This window comes from Typopeltis vanoorti, chromosome 13 (genome assembly GCF_054136105.1).
Source record: "Typopeltis vanoorti isolate ZY-2024b chromosome 13, IOZ_Tvanoo_1.0, whole genome shotgun sequence".
NCBI lineage: Eukaryota > Metazoa > Arthropoda > Arachnida > Uropygi > Thelyphonidae > Typopeltis > Typopeltis vanoorti.
This window is the reverse complement of record NC_143561.1, coordinates 2,414,467-2,438,945: the sequence shown is the minus strand read 5'-3', so window position 1 is coordinate 2,438,945 and position 24,479 is coordinate 2,414,467. Positions and strand designations below refer to the sequence as shown.

Below are 24,479 nucleotides of genomic sequence, written 5' to 3'. Positions count from 1 at the left end.
TATTATCAAACCATTTCTCTATCCCAGTTCTTGCCAATCTCTTTAGTATCTTCACAACTCCAGATATACGGATTAGCCTATAATTTGTAGCACAGCCTTGTCATCACTTTTATGCAGTGGAACAATTTTACTCTTCTTCCACTCCCTTGGAACCTGTGCTGTTGTAAGACTTTTATTAAACAGGCATGCCAGTGCTACTACCAATTCCCTTGAACATTCTCTTTAAGCGTGCTGTGATATGTCATCATATCCTATCGCCTTATTGTTTATTTATTGATTCACTCCTGCTCACTCACAATGAAGCAGTTCTCTTCTCTCCTATGTCCTCTACACTAGAGTCCTCATGATTTCACCCTGATGAGGATGAAACAACCTTTTAAACTGATCACTGAGTACCTCATCATTTGTCTTCTGCAGCAGTTACCGTTCTACCATTTTCATCCATTAACATTATCTTACTGTAATCATTCTTCCTTCTGCTTGCCACATATCTATAAAACTCTAGAGTTTTCTTTGATTGATTTTCTAATTTCTACTCATACTGCACTTTTATTGTCCTTACTGAGTCATTCTCCTAGCTTACTCTTTATACTCTTCATGTAATTGATTATTACCATTATTATTCATCTTGTACTGCCTTCAGTGTGCTGCCTCCTTCCAGATTTCATGCTTAATCCTCTTATTCATCCATTTTATGCCTACCTTATTCAGCCTTTTGACCTTCGGAATACATTCACATATTAATGCTGTTATGTGTATCTTTGTCAGTTCCCAAGCAGTATTCATTTCCTTACCACTCAACTCCTCATTCCATGCTATATCTCCAGGCTGTGTCTGAAACTTGTCAAAATCACCAGCATTGTACTTCCAGATATATTCTTTCCTCATAGAAGTCTGCATATAGCTAGCCACAACCCAGGTGATCACTCTCACCAATTAGATGAAAGTGTGAAACTCCACTCACAATTTCTTCTGATGAAATGATCAGATCAAAAACTCTTGATCCTTGATTGTGCTCCTTTACATGCTGCCTGAAATAGTTGTCTTCTTTCTTAATAGAACCGTCTGTGGGACCATGAGTGCAAATAAGTCTCATTTTCCTGTTTATCGTTTAGCAGCATCTCATCTCTACTTTTCCTGAGGATTCTATTTCTTTTTCATTGATACTTCCAAAGCTGATTGTATATATCTTTAATTCTGCTAATATTGAATTTTATTTTGTTCAAGTAGTTTTTCACTGTCCTCCAAAAACAGCATTGACCTTGTTTAATTGTGTAAAACTTCAGTTAGCATTGACGTTCTCTTATTTTGTACCATCCTTGTGTTTTGGTTGAAGCCAACACAGAATATAATTCTGCCATCTAATGCCTTTTATTCTCAAAAGGAAGTAGGAACGCTATTTTTTTTTTTTTTTTAGTTCTGTCTAACTTTTGCAGACTATGGGGTTAATCTCCATCCATAGCCAATCAGACATAGCTGGCTGATTTTTGTCACTAATTTTAAACTGCATCTGTAGAATAGAGTATGGCAGAGAAGCACTGCCATCTCATGATTATTAACACATGTTATTGTCTGAAATAGTGGATTCTATGGTAGATTTCTTGAGTTGCGAGATTAAAAACCTGAGTTTCTGAAAGAGAAAACCCCTACTTGTCCCTGCCAGAGATCAACTAACTTGAGAACTGGTTTGAGGAAGGTTTAGAGAAAGTTCTTTTAATGTCTACAACTAGAGTTGAACTTAAGCTCTTTCAGGCAACCCACTGCTTTGGATGCAGATGCATTTCCACAGGGCTATACTGGCTTCAGAATATAATTTAGTTGACTAAATTCCAAATTGCCAGCTCATCCTCATTTGTTCAGTATTCAGGTAGATACCTCCTTAGAGGCACTGAGGTTGGGACATTAGATTATATGCTCTGGTCAGTTTTTCCCACATTCCTTAAAAGGCTTTGTAGGAGTGTCCTGTTTATCTAGCTTTCACATTTAAGCTGTACCTTTATAAGTTTTTATAGCTATCTTTTTTTTGGAATGTTGCTCTTGGGTGGCTTGGATTTTATCATGAACTTTCTTTCATAGTTAGTGATCAGCAGTGATAATAAATTATCAGAATGGGAGCAACATCCAAATGAATATTGTTTGCTACTGTTGGAGATGGATAATAAATCCAATATTCAATGTTTGGTCATAGTTTCTAGAATAAGTACTTGTCTGGGAGTGATGGCAAAGTTCTAACCTCCGTTAAGGGTGTTGACTGCTTCTTCTGTAAGTGTCTCGAAATTGACTACTGTTATGGCTGGAATATTTTTCACTGTTTGAAGACTTAAATATTTTTTATGTGAAGGTTTTTGATTTTTTCAGATTCTTTAGCTGCAACTTCAAAGATGTTATAGAGGATAGACACCAGTTGTGGATTTTGGGTTTCAAATTGTTTTTCTTGTAAAGATGTGATAGCTTTGTTGATATTGGAAAGCTCTATGTGAGTGCTACCATTCTTTTCCCATATTAATTTTAAAATTACTGTGTATAGATACATTTAGATTTAGGAGAATGAAACTTTTGTTTAAATTTCAAGGGATGCTATTTTAAACAGGAGAATGGTGTGCAAAAGATAATTATTGTACAAAAAAAAGTCTGCCCCTGCTCTGTAGATTTTGAAAAAGTATTTAACACTCTCTTATAGAGATGTTAGAAAATATTTTCCTCAAGAGATTTAATGACAATAAAAAAGATTGAAATCAAAAGTGCAAGCCACTAGGAAAAAGAAAACCTCTTAAAAGATTCAATGACCGACCTTCTAAGGCCAGAACAAGCCATACTAGGCCTAAATCCTTGATATGCATGATGATGATGAAATCAACTGTAAAAAGAAGAAACTTTGTATCTATCCACTAACAGTGGATTGATATAAAAAGAGAAATCTGATAAGGCTGTGTATTATTATTTATTGTTATTTGGAATCTTTTTAGGAAGGGTCACATAAAAAGTAAAGCACAGTGTTGATCTCAGTTCGTGGGAGAAATATAACTTCAATTATGCAGATGATTCAGCAGTATCACTACTCCAAGAACTGTGATAGTGATGGATATTTAATTTAGACAAATGATTATTAGATGAATGGATGGACTAAAACCTAAAGAGCTTTTAAAATCCACCTTGTAAACAAGTGTTTCAACACAGGAAATCGAATCACTTGTAATGAAATATATGAAAATAAAATAATCTTCTGATGTCTTTTATTTCCAATAGCAGTGATCTTTAATCCCTTCATTAGCCCTTTCTTTTTGGATACTCATTGAGTAGTTATGTAAAAATAATCATAATTTATAATTATGAATCTTTTACAATTGTTTCTCTATTCTGTATATCATTGGTTTTGATTTTATAACACATATATAAGTACTTGTGATGTACCTGTTATTGATATTAATCACAAAATTAAATGTGAAGCATTTGAAAAATTGATGTATATACTTGATTCTGATAATTATGTTACCTTCAATCCTTTATTGCAATTTAAAATTATTAAGTGTTGTGTTTTGAAAAGGCATTCTCATTACGCTAACAGAGACAGCATGTCAGCCATTATACGTAACTTCTCGCTTACAATTTACATGGAGTGCACATGCCCATCGAGGAATTTGATGTATGATTGACAGCTGACAGAGAGAGAGCATTCAGTATTGAGGTAACAAGAAAAACAAGAGAGAGCTAATGGAAGTTTAAGAACATAGACCTGGAGAAATTTTGTTCTTATCAAGTTTTTTAGTTTTTACATGAGTCACAAGAATATTAATAGAAGATTTCGAAAAGGAATCGAAGAACTGTGAGTCTTTAAACTGGAGGAGTTGAGACTGTCAGTAAGTATGTAGTAAACAAAAGAAGATATTGCAGTCGATGTTCTAATTGAATGTTCGAGGAAATGCTGATTGGAAATAAGGACGCCAGATCTATTTATTTCTATTGGAAAAGGCTACAGAATTAGCTCAATTTAGATATGTTGTTTATGAAATAGTAGAAGAAACTTCCCTCCCCCCCCCCCCCTCTGGTACAGTAAATTGTGTGTCAAATAGAACTGCAAGAGGTAAGAATATTTATATGTTAGTGAGACAGGAGGAATAATATTGTTTGCTGTAATTTTTGTCAAACTTCAGAATGAAGAAAATAGGGATATGACAAGAAACGGCAAGGTTGTACCAGAGAATTGTGAGAGTGTGAATGTAGAAAGTGTGAATGATAGTATTAATGGTTTTACGGAGAATAAAAAAATGAGATAGACACGAGTGAGATCGCGTTGTTGAATGGTGCGATACAAAGGGCAAAACAGCAGCTAGAGCGTATCAGCAAAAGTCGACTGAATGAACCAGCCAATAATAAAAAGTATGACAGGAAAAATAGACGTATGAGTGTGAACATGAACAAAATGAAGGATAGAGTGCTGTATGGAGACTCGTTAGTACGTGGTGTGATAGTAGAGGATTTGACAAAATCGTACCAACCTGGTGCGACCATAAAGGATGTAACTGAGTCTATTAGAGAGCAAAAGGAAAGGGTGAAAGAAATTATTGTTGTGGCAGGTACGAATGATTTGAAAGGACACAAAATGGAAATGATAGAAGACCTGAATGAATTGTTTGAGGTAGCAAAAGAAAAGAGTGAGAGAGTTAGAATGATTAGTCTTTTGCCACGGTATGATAGTGAAATGTTTAAAAGGAGGGCCATAATTGCAAATGATTTTATGAGTGGGTTATGTATGACGAGTGGTGTGGAATTTGTGGATGTGTGGAGTGAGTTCAATGGGCGAAAGGATCTATATAAGATGGATGGCTTGCATTTGAATGGTTACGGTGTAAGAAGACTTGAGAAAGTGTTGCTGAATGTGGTGGATGTGCAAATTCAGGGAAACTAGATTTATTAAGGGGGGGGGGGTAGATATACAGTCCTTAGGGAGGCAGTTGAATGTAAGAATGAATATAATATGCCCAAGCAAATAAGGACACCAAATCAGAGTGGGATAGTTAAGATAAGGCATCAAGGTAGGGTTGGGGCTAATGGGGGTCTTAAATTCATGTACACTAATGCTAGGAGTATTAGGAACAAGAAGGAAGAGTTTTTGGCCATGGTTGGCACTTCCAGACCACAGGTTATAGGTATTAGTGAAACATGGCTGACTGTAGATGATATAGCTAGTAGGATTGAATGTGATGGGTATAGTGTGTTCAGGGAGAATAAAATGGGGGGAGGAGTATTGTTGATGATAGCTGATGAGCTGCAGCCAAGGAGAATAGAAGTTGAATTGCAGGATAGAGAAAAGTACACATTTGAGGCCATTTGGTGTGAGATTGTGGCTAACAGAACTAAATATACAATTGGGCGCTGCTATAGACCAGGTGATGGAAAAGATGGTGGTGACAGTATGCACAGGCAAATAGAAGAAATGAGTGGAAGAAGGATGATTATTATGGGAGATTTCAACTATGGTCGCATTGATTGGAGTGAGGAAAGGACACATGGGAGGAAGGAATTGGATTTTATGCGGTTATTAAGGGATAACTCTCTGCGACAGCATGTAATGGAAAATACTAGGGGTCAGAGAGTGCTTGACCTAGTAATTACATCTGAGGATTTGGCTGTAACAAATATGACCACATTGCCACCAATCGGTGAGAATGATCATAGGGTCTTGACTTGGGAGATGGGTAAAGGTGTAGAATTTTCAATTAAGACAGGGTACATGTGGAATAATCGGGCTGGAAAGTATGACAAGCTTAGGAGTTTCATTGGTTCAGTGCCATGGTATGTACAACTGCAAGGACTAGAAGTCGATAGTGCATGGGAGGTAGTTAAGAAGTGTTTGCATGAAGCAATGGCTGACTGTATACCTGGAGTCCAAATAATAAATCGACTAGGGGTTAAATGGATGAATAACATCATTAAGCTTGAGCTGCAAAAAAAGAAACAATTATTGAGGGAATTTAAGGAGAAAGGTGACCGGCAGGCACATGAACGGTATAAAGCGCAGGCCAGAAGGGTAATGAGTGTGGTAAGAAAAGCAAAAAAGGATTACGAAAGAACATTGGCCATGCAGGCTAAAGAGAATCCTAAACAGTTTTTTAGATATGTAGCAAGTAAAAGGGAAAATGTACATGGCAGAATGATTTTAAAGAATGCTGATGGTAGGGAGGTAACTGAATCAGTTGATATAGTTGAGTTACTGAGTGAGCACTTTGCAAGAATATATCATCCAGGTGGTGACATTGCAGAAACGAATGTACCAGTAGATTATACAGGAATTGTGGTTAATGAAGTGGAGGTGAGTAGTCTATTGCATAACCTCAATGTCAATACATCTGTGGGATTGGATGGTATACCAGCTCGTGTTGTACGAGAAGCAGCTAAAGAATTGTCAATACCCTTGACCATTTTGTTTAATTTGAGTCTCGGGTCTGGGTTAGTCCCGAGCGGGTGGAAAGAGGGGAAAATAGTTCCACTGCATAAAGGTGGTTCCAAGACTGCTGTTGTAAATTACCGACCGATTAGCATATCAGGAATCATTGTCAAGGTCTTAGAGAAATTAGTCAAGAAAAGAATACAGGATTGGATAGATGAAAATGGGATATTGTATGGGGAGGACATGGTTTTGTGAAGGGTAGATCATGCCTCAGTAACTTGCTCACGTTTTATAACACAGTGACGGCTGAACTGGATAGGGGTAATGGGTTTACAGTAATACTACTGGATCTTGCCAAGGCTTTTGATAGGATACCACATAGAACCCTAATCAGTAAACTGGAGCAGATGGGGATAGATATAGGGTTTGTGAGATGGATAGGAGGGTGGTTGAAGGAGAGATACCAGAGAGTGGTTTATTCAGGAGTGGAGTCTAAAAGACGGCTTGTGACTAGTGGAGTGCCACAGGGCTCTGTTCTTGGACCACTGCTTTTCAATTTGTTTATCAATAATATAGGAAAGGATTTGAGAGGAAGTGTTCACTTGTTTGCTGATGATGCAAAGTTGGGTAGAGCAATTATGAGTGCACAGGATGTCAAAATTTTACAGGATGATTTGGATAGTTTGGAGGACTGGACTAGGAAAAATTGATGTCAATTTAATGTACCAAAGTGTAAAGTTATGCACTTTGGGGTGAAAAGAATAGCAGCATATATCGCATTGGTGGAACTGTACTCCAGGAGATTGATGAGGTGATTTGGGAGTTGGTGGAAGGGAATTGAAGTTTAGTGGGCACATTGCAAAAGTAACTAAAGCAGCTCACGAAATCACTTGGCTTCTGAAAAATACTTTAGCATGCAGAGACGAACAAGTTGTTGTTCCTCTGTATCGAGCCTTGATAAGACCCCTTCTGGGCTACTGTGCCCAGTTATGGGCACCAGGGTTTCTTCGTGATGGGGAGGAAGTGGAGAGGATCCAGAGACGAGTGACCAAGATTATAGCAGGTCTGTGGAATGAACCTTATGAAATTAGTTTGAAGATTTGTGGATTGCAGTAATTGGTCGATAGGTGAAGGAGGGGTGATATGATTGAGACATTCAAATTACTGAAGCGTTTCTATAAGATTGATCCAGAAGATATTTTTGAAAATATGACTGGTGGTGGGAGGACTAGGGGCCATGAATGGAAGCTGGGCAAGAGCGTGGTTGACAAGGGTGTTAGAGCTAGGTTTTTTACTTGGAAAGTAGTGAATGAGTGGAATAAGCTTCCAGAGTCAGTTGTGGGTGCTATGACCGTGAATGAGTTCAAGGCAAGGTATGATATATACTGTGTGAATGTCGAATAGTTGTTCTTGACATGATGTTAGGGCCTCCCTCGATGAGTCTGTCGACTCCTTGGAGTTGCCCGGAAAAACAATAATAATAATAATAAGGGAGAAAAAAAAGAATCCTATGGAAAAGAAGACAAAAATTTTATATATAATTTCAGAAAAAGCTCTAACAAAGAAACTGACTTCTGAACATTTTTGTTGTTGTTTTCACAACAACAAAATCGTGTTTAGCTTGTAGACGTGATTAAATATATATTAAACAATCCAGTAATAGTGAGTCAGAGAATGGGTGATTTTAATATTTTTGGAAAAGAAAATCTCTAAAGTGTAGATTTATTTAGATTTATTTTCAAACACACAGACTGTAAGCTAATATTCACCACAAACCAAAAATTAGCAACTCTCCTAAAACCCACTAAATTTCTCACACACAAAGAAATATTAGAACAGCATAATGTAGTCTACAAAAAGACTGCGATATCACCTACACAGGTTCTACCATCAGGTCTTTATGGGCTAGACTACAAGAACACTTCCGTGACTGTAACATCCCTATTCCAGAACATTTAAACATAAAAAAACACTACATCAAAAAGAAAAGAATACAGAGTACAGGGAAGACAGAAATAGCAGTTCATGCCTTTGAACAGAAACATACCCTGCAAATAGACAAGACCATAATAATAGACAAACAAGACAACGAAACAATGCTTAGAATATTCGTAACGCTAGCAATAAAATGTGATGAAAACTCAATCAACGTCCACTGACCCTACCTAATCTTGGAGTGTTGGAAGCTTCGCAACGTAAAAATTAGGTAACGACTCCGGCCAATAAGCGATAACACAATGTTTCCAAAGGCAGAAACACCAAGCTGACATGACATAGCCCTACACTTATCCCAAAATGATCCAATGACGATAGCACAATCGAAACTGCTCACACCCTGTTAACGCTCTCCCCTGCCCCTGCTTCCCATAAAACCCTTCCCCAAAGAAACGCCCTTAAATATAATAATAATATATATATATATATATATATATTATTTTTTTAAAAAAAACGGGTTTTCTAATTAATTTTCCTGCGTTTTCTAACACCCCTCCCTTTTTCTTTTTTTTTTTTAACAACCTAACAGCAGAAGTATGGAGAACGAAGACAACCTAACATCCAAACAAGGTATGTGCAAAATTTCTTCCACTATTAGTCTGCATATATATACCTTTAAAATACACTTATAATGCCCTAAGAATTTTTGAGTAAAAAGCCAACATTTTTAAAATAAGGGACACTCCTAAACGAAAACAGGCAAAAATAGCCCTAAAAGTAATAGTTTTTAAGAGGGGTAACATGGGAATTTTGCCCAAAAATACCTATTATTTTAGAAGGCCTTGGATCCAGTATTTTGTAGTTATTTATGTCATTTTATTTTAATGTATATATTATGTGTATTTTTTGTATTTGGTCTTGAGTCAGTGATTTTCCAGATCCTAAATGAAACAGTTAAAAGTCATTGCACCAATTGGAATCGAACCCTCCTGTAAATAATAAAAAAAAACACTTTGAGTATAAAAACAATCTTTATAGAGACAATCTCTAATCTCATTAGAGTTACCTATTCTCCAGTCTTAGAGATCACTGATAGCTAAGCCCAAGGTTCTACATAGTTTCATAGGTGTCAGTGGGGAGGGAGGGAGAAAGTGTCCAGTAGACAACTGCATGCTTATGGTCCTAAATCTTAACAGTTACATAATATTACTATCTGAAATAGTGTGGGTTCTATGCAGTGTCCCTTCTAAGCTGCACAGGTACATGGCCATGTAGTAATTGAATTGCTGCCAGGACTTAGTCATTTGTTTTCTACATGAAGCTATGTAAAGATGACATTGTATGTAATAGTGATTTTTTTTTTTTTTTTTTTTTTAAATAGTTCAGAAAAGTCAGGATTTGCATTGTTGGAGCATTTAATGAGAGGCAGTTGAGCAATAAGTTTTTTGGTATTGGCAAATAATAATATTATTTAGTATTTATTTCAGTTAATTAATAAAATCAAAAGTAATCACTTTTCATTGTAAATATTATGTATATAATAATAATAATAAAAAGTAAAGTGCCGCACAGTCATCATCATCAAATTCCTGACATGTACCCTCAAGGGGTGTACAGGATATGATAGTGCTACATGAAAAATTTACATAATTACTAACTTCCTATCTACAATTTTCCTCCAAATCAGTCTATTACTTGTCAAGACTCCAATATTATCATTATCAGATCTTATATTTCTATTGTCTAAGGCATATTGTACCGTATCAATCCACCTATATCTTGGTCTTCCTCTGGGTCATTTTCCTGCCAACCTGGCAGAGAACATTTGTTTTGACATGCTCATTCTGTTTAACTGACCATACCACTTGAGATTAGCTCTGCTAATGCATTCCTGGATGCTGACAATGTCAAGTTCTTTCCTAATATCCTCGTTTTTAATATGATATTGCCATTGATGCCATCTGTTCACGCCTCTAATCTTTCTCAGGACTTTCATATCTGCATCTCTAGTCTTTGGTCAAGTATTTTACTTCTGACCCAGCTCTCAGATCCATAAGTTAAAATTGGTTTGAACACTGTCTTGTATACAGCTAATTTAGTGTTCCGACTAATTTCTCTCTTATTCCATATGAATTTATTCAATTGACTGCCACACAGTCAAGTTCTGTAAAAAAAAAAAAAAAAAAAAAAAAAAAAAAAATTTCATTGCAGCGCAATGGAATCTGCATAGCTTTAAAAAAAAAAAAGAGAGAGAGAGAGAGTATCGATTCTATGGTTAAATTTTGGAGTGTGGAGTTAAAACTTGCAACTAGGAAAGGTTCCTCTAGTTTGCAACTAGAATCAATTCTATTGTAGTCTAGTGCTATGGAGGCCATTTCATCAGAACTACTAGAGGCATTTCTTTAAAAATTAAAAAAAGGTAAAATTATATAATGATAGCTTGCTTCCTGATAGCCGAGATCCAAGTAAAATCACATGATCTAGTTGGTAGAACATTGGTGAATTTGCTGGTAGTATGTCACTTGAGCAACTGACATTCCACCATGCAGAAGACCAAAAACAATTGTGAAGACTATTATTTTTTCTTTTTACTGAGGTTTCTTTGGTTTATTTTTTTCAGTCCTTTTTTTAACTGTTGGTTGTCATCAAAGGCCTGTGGTCAGGTTAGCTCTCAGAGAGCTAACCCGACAGTTAAAAAAAAAAAAAAAAAAAAAAAAGCCAGTGAAACAAACAAACAAACAAATAAACAAACCTCCACTTGTACACCAAAGAAAATACTCAAAAACATGAAAAAACCACTACAAGAAACACAAGAACCAAACACCAGTTCATTAGATGAATTAAATTGTGTAGTCGTTCATAATGAAAAATTTATGGAGACAAAAACACACGTGTTGGAGTTACTCATAATTAAGAAAATAACACTAGACGTTTTGACCTCTGTGTTGAGTTTATCATCAGGAAAACATATGTACAGGACATAAGCTACATGACACTACACAAAAGTAAGATAAATCCAAATGCTTTGTTAATCATTTACCCTAGCCTGACCTTTGGTGAGAAAAAAAAAACTTTAAATAAAAATGAAATAAAAATATTACTGTAATTTTTAATGGTTATTTTTCCTGCTTTTGTTTAGGAGTGCCCCTTTTTTTAATGTCATTGGCTTTTTACTCAAGAATTCTTAGGTCATTACAGATGTATTTTAGAGACAAATATATGTAGAATAATGGAGGAAGAAAAAATTCGCACATACCTTTTTTTGGATGCTGTTGGTGGTCTTCTTTCTGCAATGTGCATACTTCTGCTGTTAGGCTGTTAAAAGGGAAGAGGGTTTTGGAAAAAGTGGGGGGTGGGGATTGAGGCAATGTGGGAGAATTAATTTTAAAAAATGTGATTAATATGAAAAGAATTTTCCCAGAAATAATACCTAAAAATATTACTAAATAAAATACACTTTTTATACATATCAGTATAATAATATACAGGTGAATTAAATAAATTAAAAAAAAACGGATTTTATAGCAGAACTACATTAAACAATTTTTATAGTCCCCTCATATTAAGGTTTTTTTCTGTTTTGGGGTTGTTCTGGGTACTATATGGATTGAAGATGTTCTCCACATTTTTGGAATTATTAATCCATCATTCTTGTTTAGATTTGGATGATGTTTCAGCATCTCACAGGCTTCTTTGAACTTTTTTTCAAACCAGGTTTTGGTGTGGTGTAGGGATTTGGTGTCTTTCAAGTTGATTCTGTGACACGTTTGAAGTCTGTGGTTTGACAGACCTGTTTTACCATAATGGAGGAATTTAATGTGTTGTTTATGTTCATCTTTTCTTATTGGGATGGTGCACCCTGTTTCCCCTATTTAGGGTAGGTTGCAGGTGCACTGAATTTTGAAAATCCTCTGAATGGGCAAGGTATGGAAGAGGATCGCTGAATGAGCCAAGTAAATTTCTTAAATTTTAATGTTTAAAGGTTGCCTTAATATTGTATTTATGTAGTGTTCTGTTTTTTTCTGATATACCCCTAATGCATGGTGTGGCTATGGCATTCTTGTAATCTTTTTTTTGTTTTGTGGAGGATCTTGTCAACTGTTTTTTCATTGTAGTGATTTTTTATAAACATTTAGGTCATAATTTTATATTCTTTGTTCAGCGGCTGCTCATTGGAACAGATTATTAAAGCTGTATATTTGAGAGTGCTGATGACCCCTGGTTTTTGTGTCAGATAGTGGTACGAATTTTTATGTATGCATTGGCCTGTGTGTCTAGGTTTGCAGTAGACCATGAAGGAAAGGCAGCCTGAGGGAAGCCGTGTGACAAGTGCATCTAGAAAAGGAACAGAGCTATTGTTTTCCATCTTGATAGTAAACTGGATTATTTATTTTTTGTTGTTTGTTCAGGTGGCTTAGGAATGTATTTAATGTTTAACGGCCGTGGGGTCAAATGGAGAAGATATCATATCTGAGCCAGATTTTGAGCTTTGTGCTAGCTGAATCTAGAGCTTGTTGCTCGAAGTATTCCATGTAAAAGTTAGCTATGGGGAGAGAGGGGAAGAGTGAGCCCATAACCATACCTTCTTTTTGTAGATAAAAAAATTCTCATCCCCATTTATTGTCTCTACCTCTGTTCTCTGGAACAGCCTTCCTCAAGTGTTTTCCAGAAAATGTGCAGTCTCCAGTTCTTCAAGAAAAATGTCAATGGATTTTACCATTGGTTTATGGAAGATCTTTCTCAATTCTTTCACTGATGTGTTATGGATTCTTCTGCCTCTCATATATGGGATTGTGATTATATGTGCACTATCTACCAATAATTGTCCAGACAATTTAGCAATTTACAATTGATACTAGCAGTCAAATCCTAATATCGAGTATGTCCACCTTGGCTTTGATCACTCTTTGAGGGAGGCTTTTCATTAATGTGTGGCAGACATCAGGTAGAATTTATCTCCATTCCTCAATCAAAGCAGCACTGAGTTCAGCAACAGATTGGTGACATGCTTCTCTGGACCTCGGTTGCCACTCCAATTTGTCCCACGGGTGTTCGATGAGGTTGAGGTCATGACTCTACACAGGCGAGGGCAGTTGTTTAACACCTATCTCATCATACCATTCTTTAACAGCTGCAGCTTTGTGGCATGGGGCATCATCGTCTGTTTCATAAAAATTCCACTGTGTAAGCATCACCTGATGATCTAGAATATCAAGGTACTGAGCTGCCTTCATGGAACCATGGACAATGACCAGCGGATTCACTGGTCATTGTCCAGTTGTCCATGCCAGCTGAATGTACCAAACTAAGTGTGGGTAGAACACACTGTGGTAACAATCATTCACCAGGCTGCCTCCACATCCACATCAGTGAACCTTGATTCATTGCTCCAGAGTACCATTTTCCACTGGTCAATTTTCCAGTTCACACACTCTTTGCACTAGGTCAAATGAGCTGCCTTGTGTGCTTGAACCGTCTTGTGATGACTGGCTTGTGTACCACTGCTCTTCCATGGAAACCAAGTAAATGGTGTTCTTTTTCATAAGCATTAGTGCTTACTATGGTATTACTAGTGCTCTGGAACTCATTACTGATGGTCTCTGCTAATTGTAGCTGTTTTTGTGCCACCCATTTTAACATCCTCTTGTTCCTGCACAAGTGATGCCAGAACATCTCCATTTGTTGATTACATCACCAATTGTTGATTTTGGATGCTCCATTTGAGTGGCAATGGCACGTATAGACATGCCACCAATGTGACAGTCTATGATGACACCTCTCAAAATCACTGAGTTCATGTTGTGTTGCTGTGCCACCTGTATTCAACTCCACAATGAAATACTGTTTTCTACTATCTGTTTTTTTATGTTATTAGCAAACTTGGAATGTTCCATAACTTCAAATAACAGGAATGTCCAGACAATTATTGTGTGTATGTGAGAGAAAGAGAGGGAGAAGGTCACTGATGTATAGGAGAAGAGAGTGGATGCAAGCACAGAGCCCTTTTGTATCCTAGTATTGATAGAGAAATCTGATAAGAGGAATACTTCCACCATGATTTTTAATGAATGAACTGAGAAGAAGCTGATAATTGAGTTACAAAAAGCAGGGGATAGACCATAGATTATAATATGATAGCATGTTCAGAAGGCTTGATGGCATACTGAGTTAAATGCCTTGAAAATATTAAGTTGTGATTTTTATGGCATAAAGACATCAAAGGTCATACTGTGCCAAGACACAGGTCACAGCAATACATATGGTAATTGGTTAGTAGGACAATCACAAACATCCATGCCCTTGGCAAGATTCAAACCTGCAGCCTCTTAGCTGGAGAGTGGATACGTTAACCACTTAGCCAACCAGGCCAGCATATCAAGAGTGACCATGCAAGTTTGTCCAAACTTTTCTATGGCTTGTGTCCATAAATGAGTAAGGCTAGCAAGAAAACAACAAAATCACACCACAGTAATAAATTTTAAAGTTTGTTACTGTGGTGTAATTTTATAGTTATGCCACATGTACCTTTTAAAGATAAGACTAGCCTAGGAGGTCTGCTGTGGATCCAGAGTAAAAAAAAGTCCATGCTGATGATCATTAATTAATTGGTGGGTTTCTACATAAGAAGAATTTGGTCACAATCAGCTGATAGTTTTAGTAGATATTTATTAACCAGCAACAGGCTGGATAAAGGCTTGCATTGTATTATGCACATTCCAGGTAAGTATGATATATTGTGTAGGTGATTGTGAATTCTAAAGTACAAGTTTTTAGTCTAATTAAAGAGTTACCATCTGGACCAGTCGACTAGTATCAAGACTGTTGAGGATTTTTCTGATAGAATATTAGGGAAATCATCCTGTGAGTAGTTTGTTGTATATTAAAAGAAAATTTGTCTTAGTCAATATATACCAAAGGTGAAGGAAGAGATTTGTGCTAAAGGTCTGTCTTATCTTTAAGTGTTATTACCATGGCACTAACAGGATGTGAAAGAAGTGGAAACAAGGAAGAACAGAAGTTGTGCACAACAGCTGTAGTATTGGAACCAGATGACTTAACTGCCAATTGAGCAGAAGGTTGCATTTGGTCTTTATAAAGTCCATTTTTTGTTTGTTCGACTAAAGCCATTAAATGTTGGCTAAATTTTTATCATGATTGGACTGCATTCTCACTCTTGTTAGAGAACTAGTCATTGAATTGAGATTAATGGCTTGAGTAGAGTGGGAATGAAGGTTCTCATTCCAGCATAGATTATTTCAGTTATTTGGTTGGAGAAGATGCTAGGATCAGGAGAGCATTATCAATATAATTAGACCATGGGAAAGAAGCATAGAAATCCAAATTGCTTGGGAGGCATCTGAATTGCTAGCATTATAGCACCATAGGATATAAGGATAAGAATGGCTACGAGAAGGTTAATTTGTAGAAAAGGAAACATGGATAAGAATATGGTTGCAGTTGCAAGATGTGCTAATGCTATCAGTGTATTTGGAGAGAAAGCTGATTAAGAAAAGATCCAGAACGTTGGCAGAATGATATTTATTATCTTGTGTTTTACTAGGAAGGTGTAAAATTTGTGTTAAAAGATTACTGACAACAAATAGTTATTTTGATCTGTCAAAGATAGAGAATGATGGCCAGTTTGAATTATGAACATTGAAGTCTCTATGGAAGATGGTCTCATTGTATGAGTAATCAACACTTTCACAGAAGATCAGCATAGTTCAGCATGATCATTTGAATTAGAAGAGTGGTAAAGTCAGTAGATTGAAGACCACCAATTGAGGCAAGTTAATCGTGAGCCAGAGTAGATCATATAATTCTTACAAAGTTGACAAAACTTTTATAAATTAGAATTTGCAACATTTTACATTCTAGTTTTATTTTAAAATATATTTTGTTACAATATTTCAGATTTTGGATGCTTCCAGCTCTGGTGCTGAAAAGGATGATAATGGGCAATTTTCCTAAAGGCCCATTAGAGCCTGATATTGCAGATTCCATAGATTTCATGGTTGAAAAGGTAAGAAATTGTATATCAGATTTGTTTAATTCTCCAGTCAGTCTTTCCATTTAAAATAACTATGGCAGTTTTTTAAATGTGTGAAGATTTATTGGGCATCAACTGATTCAGTTCCTTCTGAAGAGAGAGCTACTGATACCATTCTACTAATTCCTGATGAACTGTGTACACTAGTTCATTGGGAATGATTTAAATTTCTGTTGCTGAATTTCATATTCAGGTTATTGCAACAACTTGAAGATTTTTGGAAAATATAAAGATTTTATTTTACTTCAATGAATATTCTGTCAATTTTATATAATATTAGCATCCTTAGAGCTGGGAGATGAATTTCATCACCTGGTGCTAGACCACCACCTTGCTTATCAGATGCCTGAAATGGCTTGAGAAAGTATAATAACAATAATATTTGGTTGCAGATCAAGTGTTGATCAGTTTTATTATTAAACTGAACCAACTATTTTCGCCACACTTTAACTGTTGGCATCTTCAGGGTACTTATAAGTTTAAACAATCTCCCAATTATGCGTAACTGCAAAAATGACTGTAAAAAACTGACTAGAATAATTACAAATAGGATGGTATTGAACGTGAGTGAAACACGTATCAAAAAAATTATGTATAAACACATAGGCTATGTCAAAAACAACAGATAGGATATTTCTGGCTTATCGTCTCTTTCTCTACAACTAACCATGTCATCGAGTGGGACAAAAGCTGTTCTCCTTACATAGAGGAAGATTACCATTCAAGAATTTTCAAAGAAGTAGCCACAGTCGCCTGTTCTACTGTCAACCTTAACAGAAATCGAGGCCTAATACTCCCAGAGATATGGAAAACCCTAATCAGAACTTGAAAAACGGAAGAAATGAACTTTAATACAAACTACAGAAAGTTCCTTAGCAACAACTAGCTAACCACGCGATGAGTGAAACACGCGATACGTGTTTCACTCATGTTCGATACTATCCTATTTGTAATTATTCTAGTCAGTTTTTTACAGTTATTTTTGTCAGTTTTGCAGTTACGCATAATTGTGAGATTGTTTAAACTTATAAGTACCCTGAAGATGTCAACAGTTAAAGTGTGGCGAAACTAGTTGGTTCAGTTTAATAATAAAATTGATCAACACTTGATCTGCAACCAAATATTATTATTATACTAATTTATGATCAAGAAAATACCTTCATGATGAATGGCTTGAGAAAGTTCTATGTTTAGTCTCTAGAGAAGGGTTTCTGGATTATGTAAAAAATATATAAAATTAATACAAATAGAAAAACCTTTATTCACTCATGATATAGATTCAGGTGTTCATGGGTGGAAGAGTCCCATAAAACAATATAAAAAAATTCTTAGAGCATAAAGAAATATGCCTGCCACAAAAAAAGTGCACTTTTATTATATTGAGGAAAACAGACCATACATCTTGTTGGGAATTGAATCATTACAAGAAATCTTGTAGTGGTGCATTAAAAGATTTCATTCATTGTCATGAGGAAATGATGGGTACATATCAGGAAATAGTGATGACAGGAAGAGTTCTATGATAGGGCATTATAGCATTTGTGTGTGTGTGTGTGAGAGAGAGAGAGAGAGAGAACCACCCACATGGGATTGTAAACCTGTCATTCATTAGTGCTTGTTTGGGCTAAGAGACCAAACAGAACTTTTTAAAGCCACTTCATGTCTTTAGTAAATAGAGTAGTGGTCTCACACTCTACTTGTTGGAGACTAAGGTACCATTCGTATAGTCTTCCCTCTGATATTGCTTAATTCTCCTATTTGTAATCTCTATAATCAGCTGACTTTCAGATCCATAAGTTAATATCCCTTATTTTATATAAATTGGTTTAGTTGACGCCACATACCCGCTTTGCTTATTTGTTATCTATTTACATATTCAATTTGCTATCTTTACTTAAAATTGTGCCTGTATAGTTGAAATCTTATTATTATTATTTAATTTAATTAATTCATTTTTTCTAGAACTGAGTTTAATATGGCTCCAGTGTTATTTTGTAATCTGTGTGGCTCATGTTATAAAGTGACATTATCAGATATATTAAACCCAATTCTTGACTATATGCAGATTGGTTTCCAGATTCTTCCTCATTTTCTTACATCATTGTGCATCTGGTGTGCCCTGAAGATACACCTCTCCCTCCACTCACCCAAGGTGTATACACATACAAAAGTACTCCAGTATGATTAAGATTTCATGACTAGTTCTTGATCAAGAAGTTTTTTCCAAATTGGTCTCTTATTTGTCTGGTATTCAACTTGATCACTTTTCACAATACTTTGGTCTTTCTCAGAATCTTTTAATTTTCCATTCCATTCAGTGAATCTTAAAAGTTTTTCTGATATCTTCATTTTTAATGTGGTTCTGTCATTGATGCCATCTGTTTTCTCTACTAGTTTTTTTTAGAACTCGTATGAAGGATCCACAGTTTCTAATCATCTTATTCTAAACGTAACAAAAAAACTTAAACCACGAAATAACTCAATACAGTAATAATCCTTAATGAAAAGCACATATGCCATACTGAAAATTAATAGTGCATTGTCAGTGTGTGGAAACAAACAATTCAAAGAACAGGAATCCAAAGTAAATATAACAATCGGTTTACCAATTAAAAATGGTTATGTGATGAAAAATAATATTGATTTGTTGTTGTTAGGGTTTGTCAGTTTTTAATATAGTAGATACTAGAATTAATATGTAAAAATTAATTATTTAATTAAAACATTAACATTTTGACTTGAAATCGCCTCGGGCACAAGCATATTGTAGTAAAACTAATCTTCATGAGTCAGGCGAATGTTTGACATGCAAATCCACAAACGCATTTTATTATGCTATTCTATGTGACAGCTGCAACACACAGACTGACTGATGACATCAGCAGTGTTGCTCACATGCATCCTATTAGACCAATTTAGTCCTGCTTACTATCTATATTATGCAGTACACACACACTGCACCAGCTCCTTTCACTTGAGTTTGATCACAAGCAGGAATAGGAAGTTTGTTATAGCTTGTTATTATTCTTGTTTTAATTATTAAAAACGGCGTAAATAAATTATTAATGCCTATTCTAATAATATGATATTCTTCGCCATCATCATCATCAAATTCCTGCCATGTACCCTCAAGGGGTGTACAGGATATGATAGTACTACATGAAAAAAATTACATGGTTACTAACTTCCTATCTACAATTTTCCTCCAAATCATTCTGTTACTTGTCAAGACTCCAACATTATCAGGTCTTATATTTCTATCATCTAAGGCACTTTGTACCATATCAATCCACCTATATCTTGGTCTTCCTCTGGGTCGTTTTGCTGCCAACCTGGCAGAGAACACTTGTTTTGCTAATCTTTTTTCGCCCATTCTGTTTAAGTGACCATACCACCTGAGATTAGCTCTGCTAACGCATTCCTGGATGCTGACAATGTCAAGTTCTTTCCTAATATCCTCGTTTTTAATACGATATTGCCATTGATATCATCTGCTCATGCCTATAATCTTTCTCAGGACTCTCATCTCTGCGTTCTCTAGTCTTTGGTCAAGTTTTTTACTTCTGACCCAGCTCTCAGATTCATAAGTTAAAATTGGTTTGAACACTGATTTGACTTCTTACCATACCAGCTTTGCTGATTCTGTTGTCTGTTTCTATATTTAATTTACCATCTTCACTAAAAATCGTGCCTAAGTAGCTGAAATGTTTTACTTGTTCCACAGGTTCTCCATTCACAACACAGTTGACATTTTCAATGATTCTGCCTATTTTCATTGTCTTTGTCTTTTTATTGCTGCCCTTCATACCATATCTATTACAACAGTTATTCAATTTAGTCAGAGAATCTTGCAGACTTGTAGCAGATTTATTTAGAAGAATAACATCATCCGCATAAAGCAAAGAGCTGACATTGACATCTCCAATTTTGATATCATGTTTAATACCACTTTCCTTCATAATGTGATCCATATAGATAATGAATAACAGAGGGGATAATGTACATCCTTGTCTCACACCAGATTTAACATTAAACCATCTTCCTGTACTGACTTCAATTCTAACTGCCGACTTACAACTCAAATAAAGACTAAGTATTGCTTGATATAATCTCCCATTGACACCATATAACTTTAGCGTATTGAATAGCTTCTCTCTTGGCACCTTGTCATATACATTTTCCAAATCGTCAAAACTTAAATACAGATCTTTGTTATATTCCCATGCTTTCTCGACTATTCGTAAAGTGAAGGTCTGATCCTGACAGGCTCTATTTGGCCTGAATGCAGCTTGTTCTTCACCAAGCTTTTCTTCCACAATTCTTCTCAACCGTTTCTCAAGTATACTTCCATAGATCTTGCCAGGAACACTCAGTAGGGAAATACCTCTGTAATTCTCACATTCAGTTTTATTTCCCATTTTATATATGGGTGCTATGAGAGCTCTACTCCAATCATCAGGAATTCGTCCCTCTGCCCAGGCTTTCTGAACTATGCAGTGCAGTCACTGTAAGACTCTTATTCCACCATAGTTCAGCATTTCTGGTCGAATATTATCTACTCCTGCTGCCTTTCCACATTTCAAGCCTTTGATGGATTTTTCTACTTCAAGTATGGATATATTCCTGACTGTAGTATGCCTGGTTAGTGTTTTTTACCACTGTGCTGTCACCACTGCTTGTTTCATTTAGCAGTTTTTCAAAGTAATTACTCCATACTTCAAGGATATCTTTTTCTTCTGTTTTCATGTCGCCTTTGTCATCTCTAATTTTACAGCACTATTTCTTCCATTCCTAAGCTTCTTCAACAACCTCCAGAATATTTTGCCACCTTCTTGATATTTATTTTCTATGTTCTTGCCAAAGTCCTCCCATGACTTTTGTTTAGCTAGTTTTACACAGTGTTTAGCATTCTTGCATTTGTCTCTGTATTCTCTAAGAACACAAGCTGACTTATTTGCCAGGAACTTTTTATATGCTTTTTTCTTTTCCATTACTGCCTCTTTAACTTCCTGTATCCACCATGGAGTTCTAATTTTTCTATCCTTTCAGACAACTTCACCACATCCCTCTCTAGCTGAATCAATCATGGCTTTCTTCAAGGCTTGCCACTGAATATCCAGGGTTTGATTCCTGTTCTCAAACTCTTTAATTTTTTCTTCAATAATCTTTGTGTATTTTAATCTACAGTTCACATCTGAGAGCAGAACAACTTTTATTCGCTTTAAAACTTTCTTACATGTTATTCTTTTCAATATGAAATTCAATTTCATCCTGCTCAAGACTAAATAGTGATCGCTTCCAATTTCAAAGTACACTCTGGTGTCCTGCACCAGGAAGAAAACATCACTATCAACAATAACATAGTCAATGAGACATTTCTTATTCCTTGCCTCTTCTCTCAATGTGAATTTGTGCACATTTTTATGTTGGAACATGGTGTTAGTAATAACCAGTCCATGTCCTGAGCAGAAATCCAACAGATATTTGCCATTATTATTAGCTTTGCTCTTTTCTCTAAATTTTCCCAAAATATTTTTGTATGTCTCACAATCATTTCCTACTCTGCTATTTAGATCCCCAACAATAATCAACTTTTCCTTTTTCATTGTGTCAGTTGCTTTTATTATAGCCTCAAAAAATTCCTCCAATTTTACCTTAGTAGAACCTTCTGTGGGATCATAGGCACAAATAAGTCTCATTGTCCATTTCCCCATTCTCATATTTGCCCACATTACTCTACTTGAGACTGACTGCCATTCAGGAAGATTAGCCTCGTATTTTGTGTTGTATAGTATGGCTAATCCTTCTTTTCCTTGATTGTCATTGCCTGAATATAACATTTTGTATTTACTGCTCAGGAAAATCTCACCAGTTTTTTTTGTCTTTTTCATTTCAGTCGCCCCCCTATTATGTCGATCTTGTACTTATCTAATTTCTCAGTTAGCTCCATTTCTTTGCAATTCAGGCTTCTTATGTTGATTTTACTGAACTTTAACTCTGGTGATGTTGAGTTGGGGTGTGTTTTCAGATTTCTTCCACTAGCTGACTTTTCATTGTTCGCCCTGATTCCCTGGCGAAAACAACAGGGGCCTTGTTTAACCGGGCAACGCCCCAGCCGCCATGAAATTTTGTCATGTTGTACCATCATTTTCTATATTGGTTTAACCAATAAGAATACAATTTGGTCGGCCAAATCACAAATTGCCAGCCCATCCTCATTTGTTCAGTATCCAAGTAGATACCCAACAGGGTGCACCACGAAAAGATGAGGAATAAAAGAACAAAGAATTTAGATTTATTATTTGATAACCTAAAAACAATAAAACGAAGTTCAGTAGTCAGTGAGAGAGAGAGCATTTTCTATTTCAGACAATTTTGTATCTAGAATAAGAACAAGATTAAGTAATCGTTCAGTTTTTTTGTTTTTTGAAATTATATTTCCTGAAGAAAAGTACTAAATGAAATACAAATTTATAATTTATATTTTGTATGGATTTTAGTTATTTTAGGTTTTTATATTATTGTTTGGTTTTGTATGCAGTATATTTTATTTTGTTATATTTTTTTCATCATGATCATCAAATTCCTGCCATGTACCCTCAAGGGGTGTACAAGATATGATAGTACTACATGAAAAATTTACATCATTACTAACTTCCTATCTACAATTTTCCTCCAAATCAGTCTATTACTTGTCAACACTCCAACATTATCAGATCTTATATTTCTGTCATCTAAGGCACTTCTACCGTATCAATCCATCTATATCTTGGTCTTCCTCTGGGTCGTTTTCCTGCCAACCTAGCAGAGAACACTTGTTTTGCTAATCTTTCCTCGCCCATTCTGTTTAAGTGACCATACCACCTGAGATTAGTTCTGCTAATGCATTTCTGGATGCTGACAATGTCAAGTTCTTTCCTAATATCCTCGTTTTTAATGTGATATTGCCATTGATGCCATTTGTTCATGCCTATAATCTTTCTCAGGACTCTCATATCTGCAGTCTCTAGTGTTTGGTCAAGTGTTTTACTTCTGACCAAACTCTCAGCTCCATAAGTTGAAACTAGTTTGAACACTGTCTTGTATACAGCTAATGTAGTGTTCTGACTAATTTTTCTTTTATTCCAAATAAATTTATTCAGTTGACTTCTTACCATACCAGCTTGGTTGATTCTGTTGTCTATTTCCATGTTTAATTTACCATCTTCACTAAAAATTGTGCCTCCGTAGCGCAATTGGAAGAACGACGGTACATTGCGCCCTTCGATTGGAATAGACCAAAGTTCGATTCTCGTCGCGACGGGAGGAATCTTTATCTGGTCGATTTCAATCGATGGTGAGTTAGCCGATCTCATACGGAGGTAGCAGGGTTTTTTCTCCCTGAAACTCGGGTTTTTCATCCCGCATACATACAAATCGGCCCTTCAGAACACACGCAATTTACAGACAAAAATTACTAGTTGTGGTGGTGTTGGAGATGGGCGGTAGATGGCGTTGATTCGTAGTAGAGGTAAGGTGTAGAGACAGTTGAAGATGTCCTCCCGCGATGAGTCTTCGGACTCCTTGGAGGTGTCAGGAATAATAATAATAAGTAGCTGAAATGTTTTACTTGTTGCACAGGTTCTCCGTTCACGACACAGTTGACATTTTCAGTGATTCTACCTATTTTCATTGTCTTTGTCTTTTTATTGCTTACTTTCATACCATATCTATTACAACAGTTATTCAGTGTAGTCAGGGAATCTTGCAAACTTGTTGCGGATTTATTTGGAATTATAACATCGTCAGCATAAAGCAAAGAGCTGACATTAACATCTCCAATTCTGATATCATGTTTAATACCACTTTACTTCATAATGTGAGGCATATAGATAATGAATACCAAACGGGATAATGTACATCCTTGTCTCACACCAGATTTAAATTAAACCATCTTCCTGTACTTCCTTCAATTCTAACTGCTGACTTGCAACTCAAATAAAGACTAAGTATTGCTTTATATAATGCCCCATTGACACCATATAACTGTAGCGTATTAAATAGCTTCTCTCTTGGCACCTTGTCATATACCTTTTCCAGTTCTACAAAACTTAAATACAGATCTTT

At 35.9% G+C, this 24,479-nt stretch overlaps 1 protein-coding gene across 2 annotated transcripts in view; it reads left to right on the top strand.

Moving 5' to 3' along the window:
- LOC150099887 (maspardin-like) overlaps window positions 1-24,479 on the top strand; it is a 174,028-nt gene that overhangs the window by 102,209 nt on the left and 47,340 nt on the right. For both annotated transcript variants that reach the window (XM_090402446.1, XM_090402445.1), the window contains exon 6: window positions 16,238-16,346. In XM_090402446.1, coding sequence (XP_090258572.1) covers window positions 16,238-16,346 — 109 coding nt within the window. The remainder of the gene's footprint in view (window positions 1-16,237; window positions 16,347-24,479) is intronic.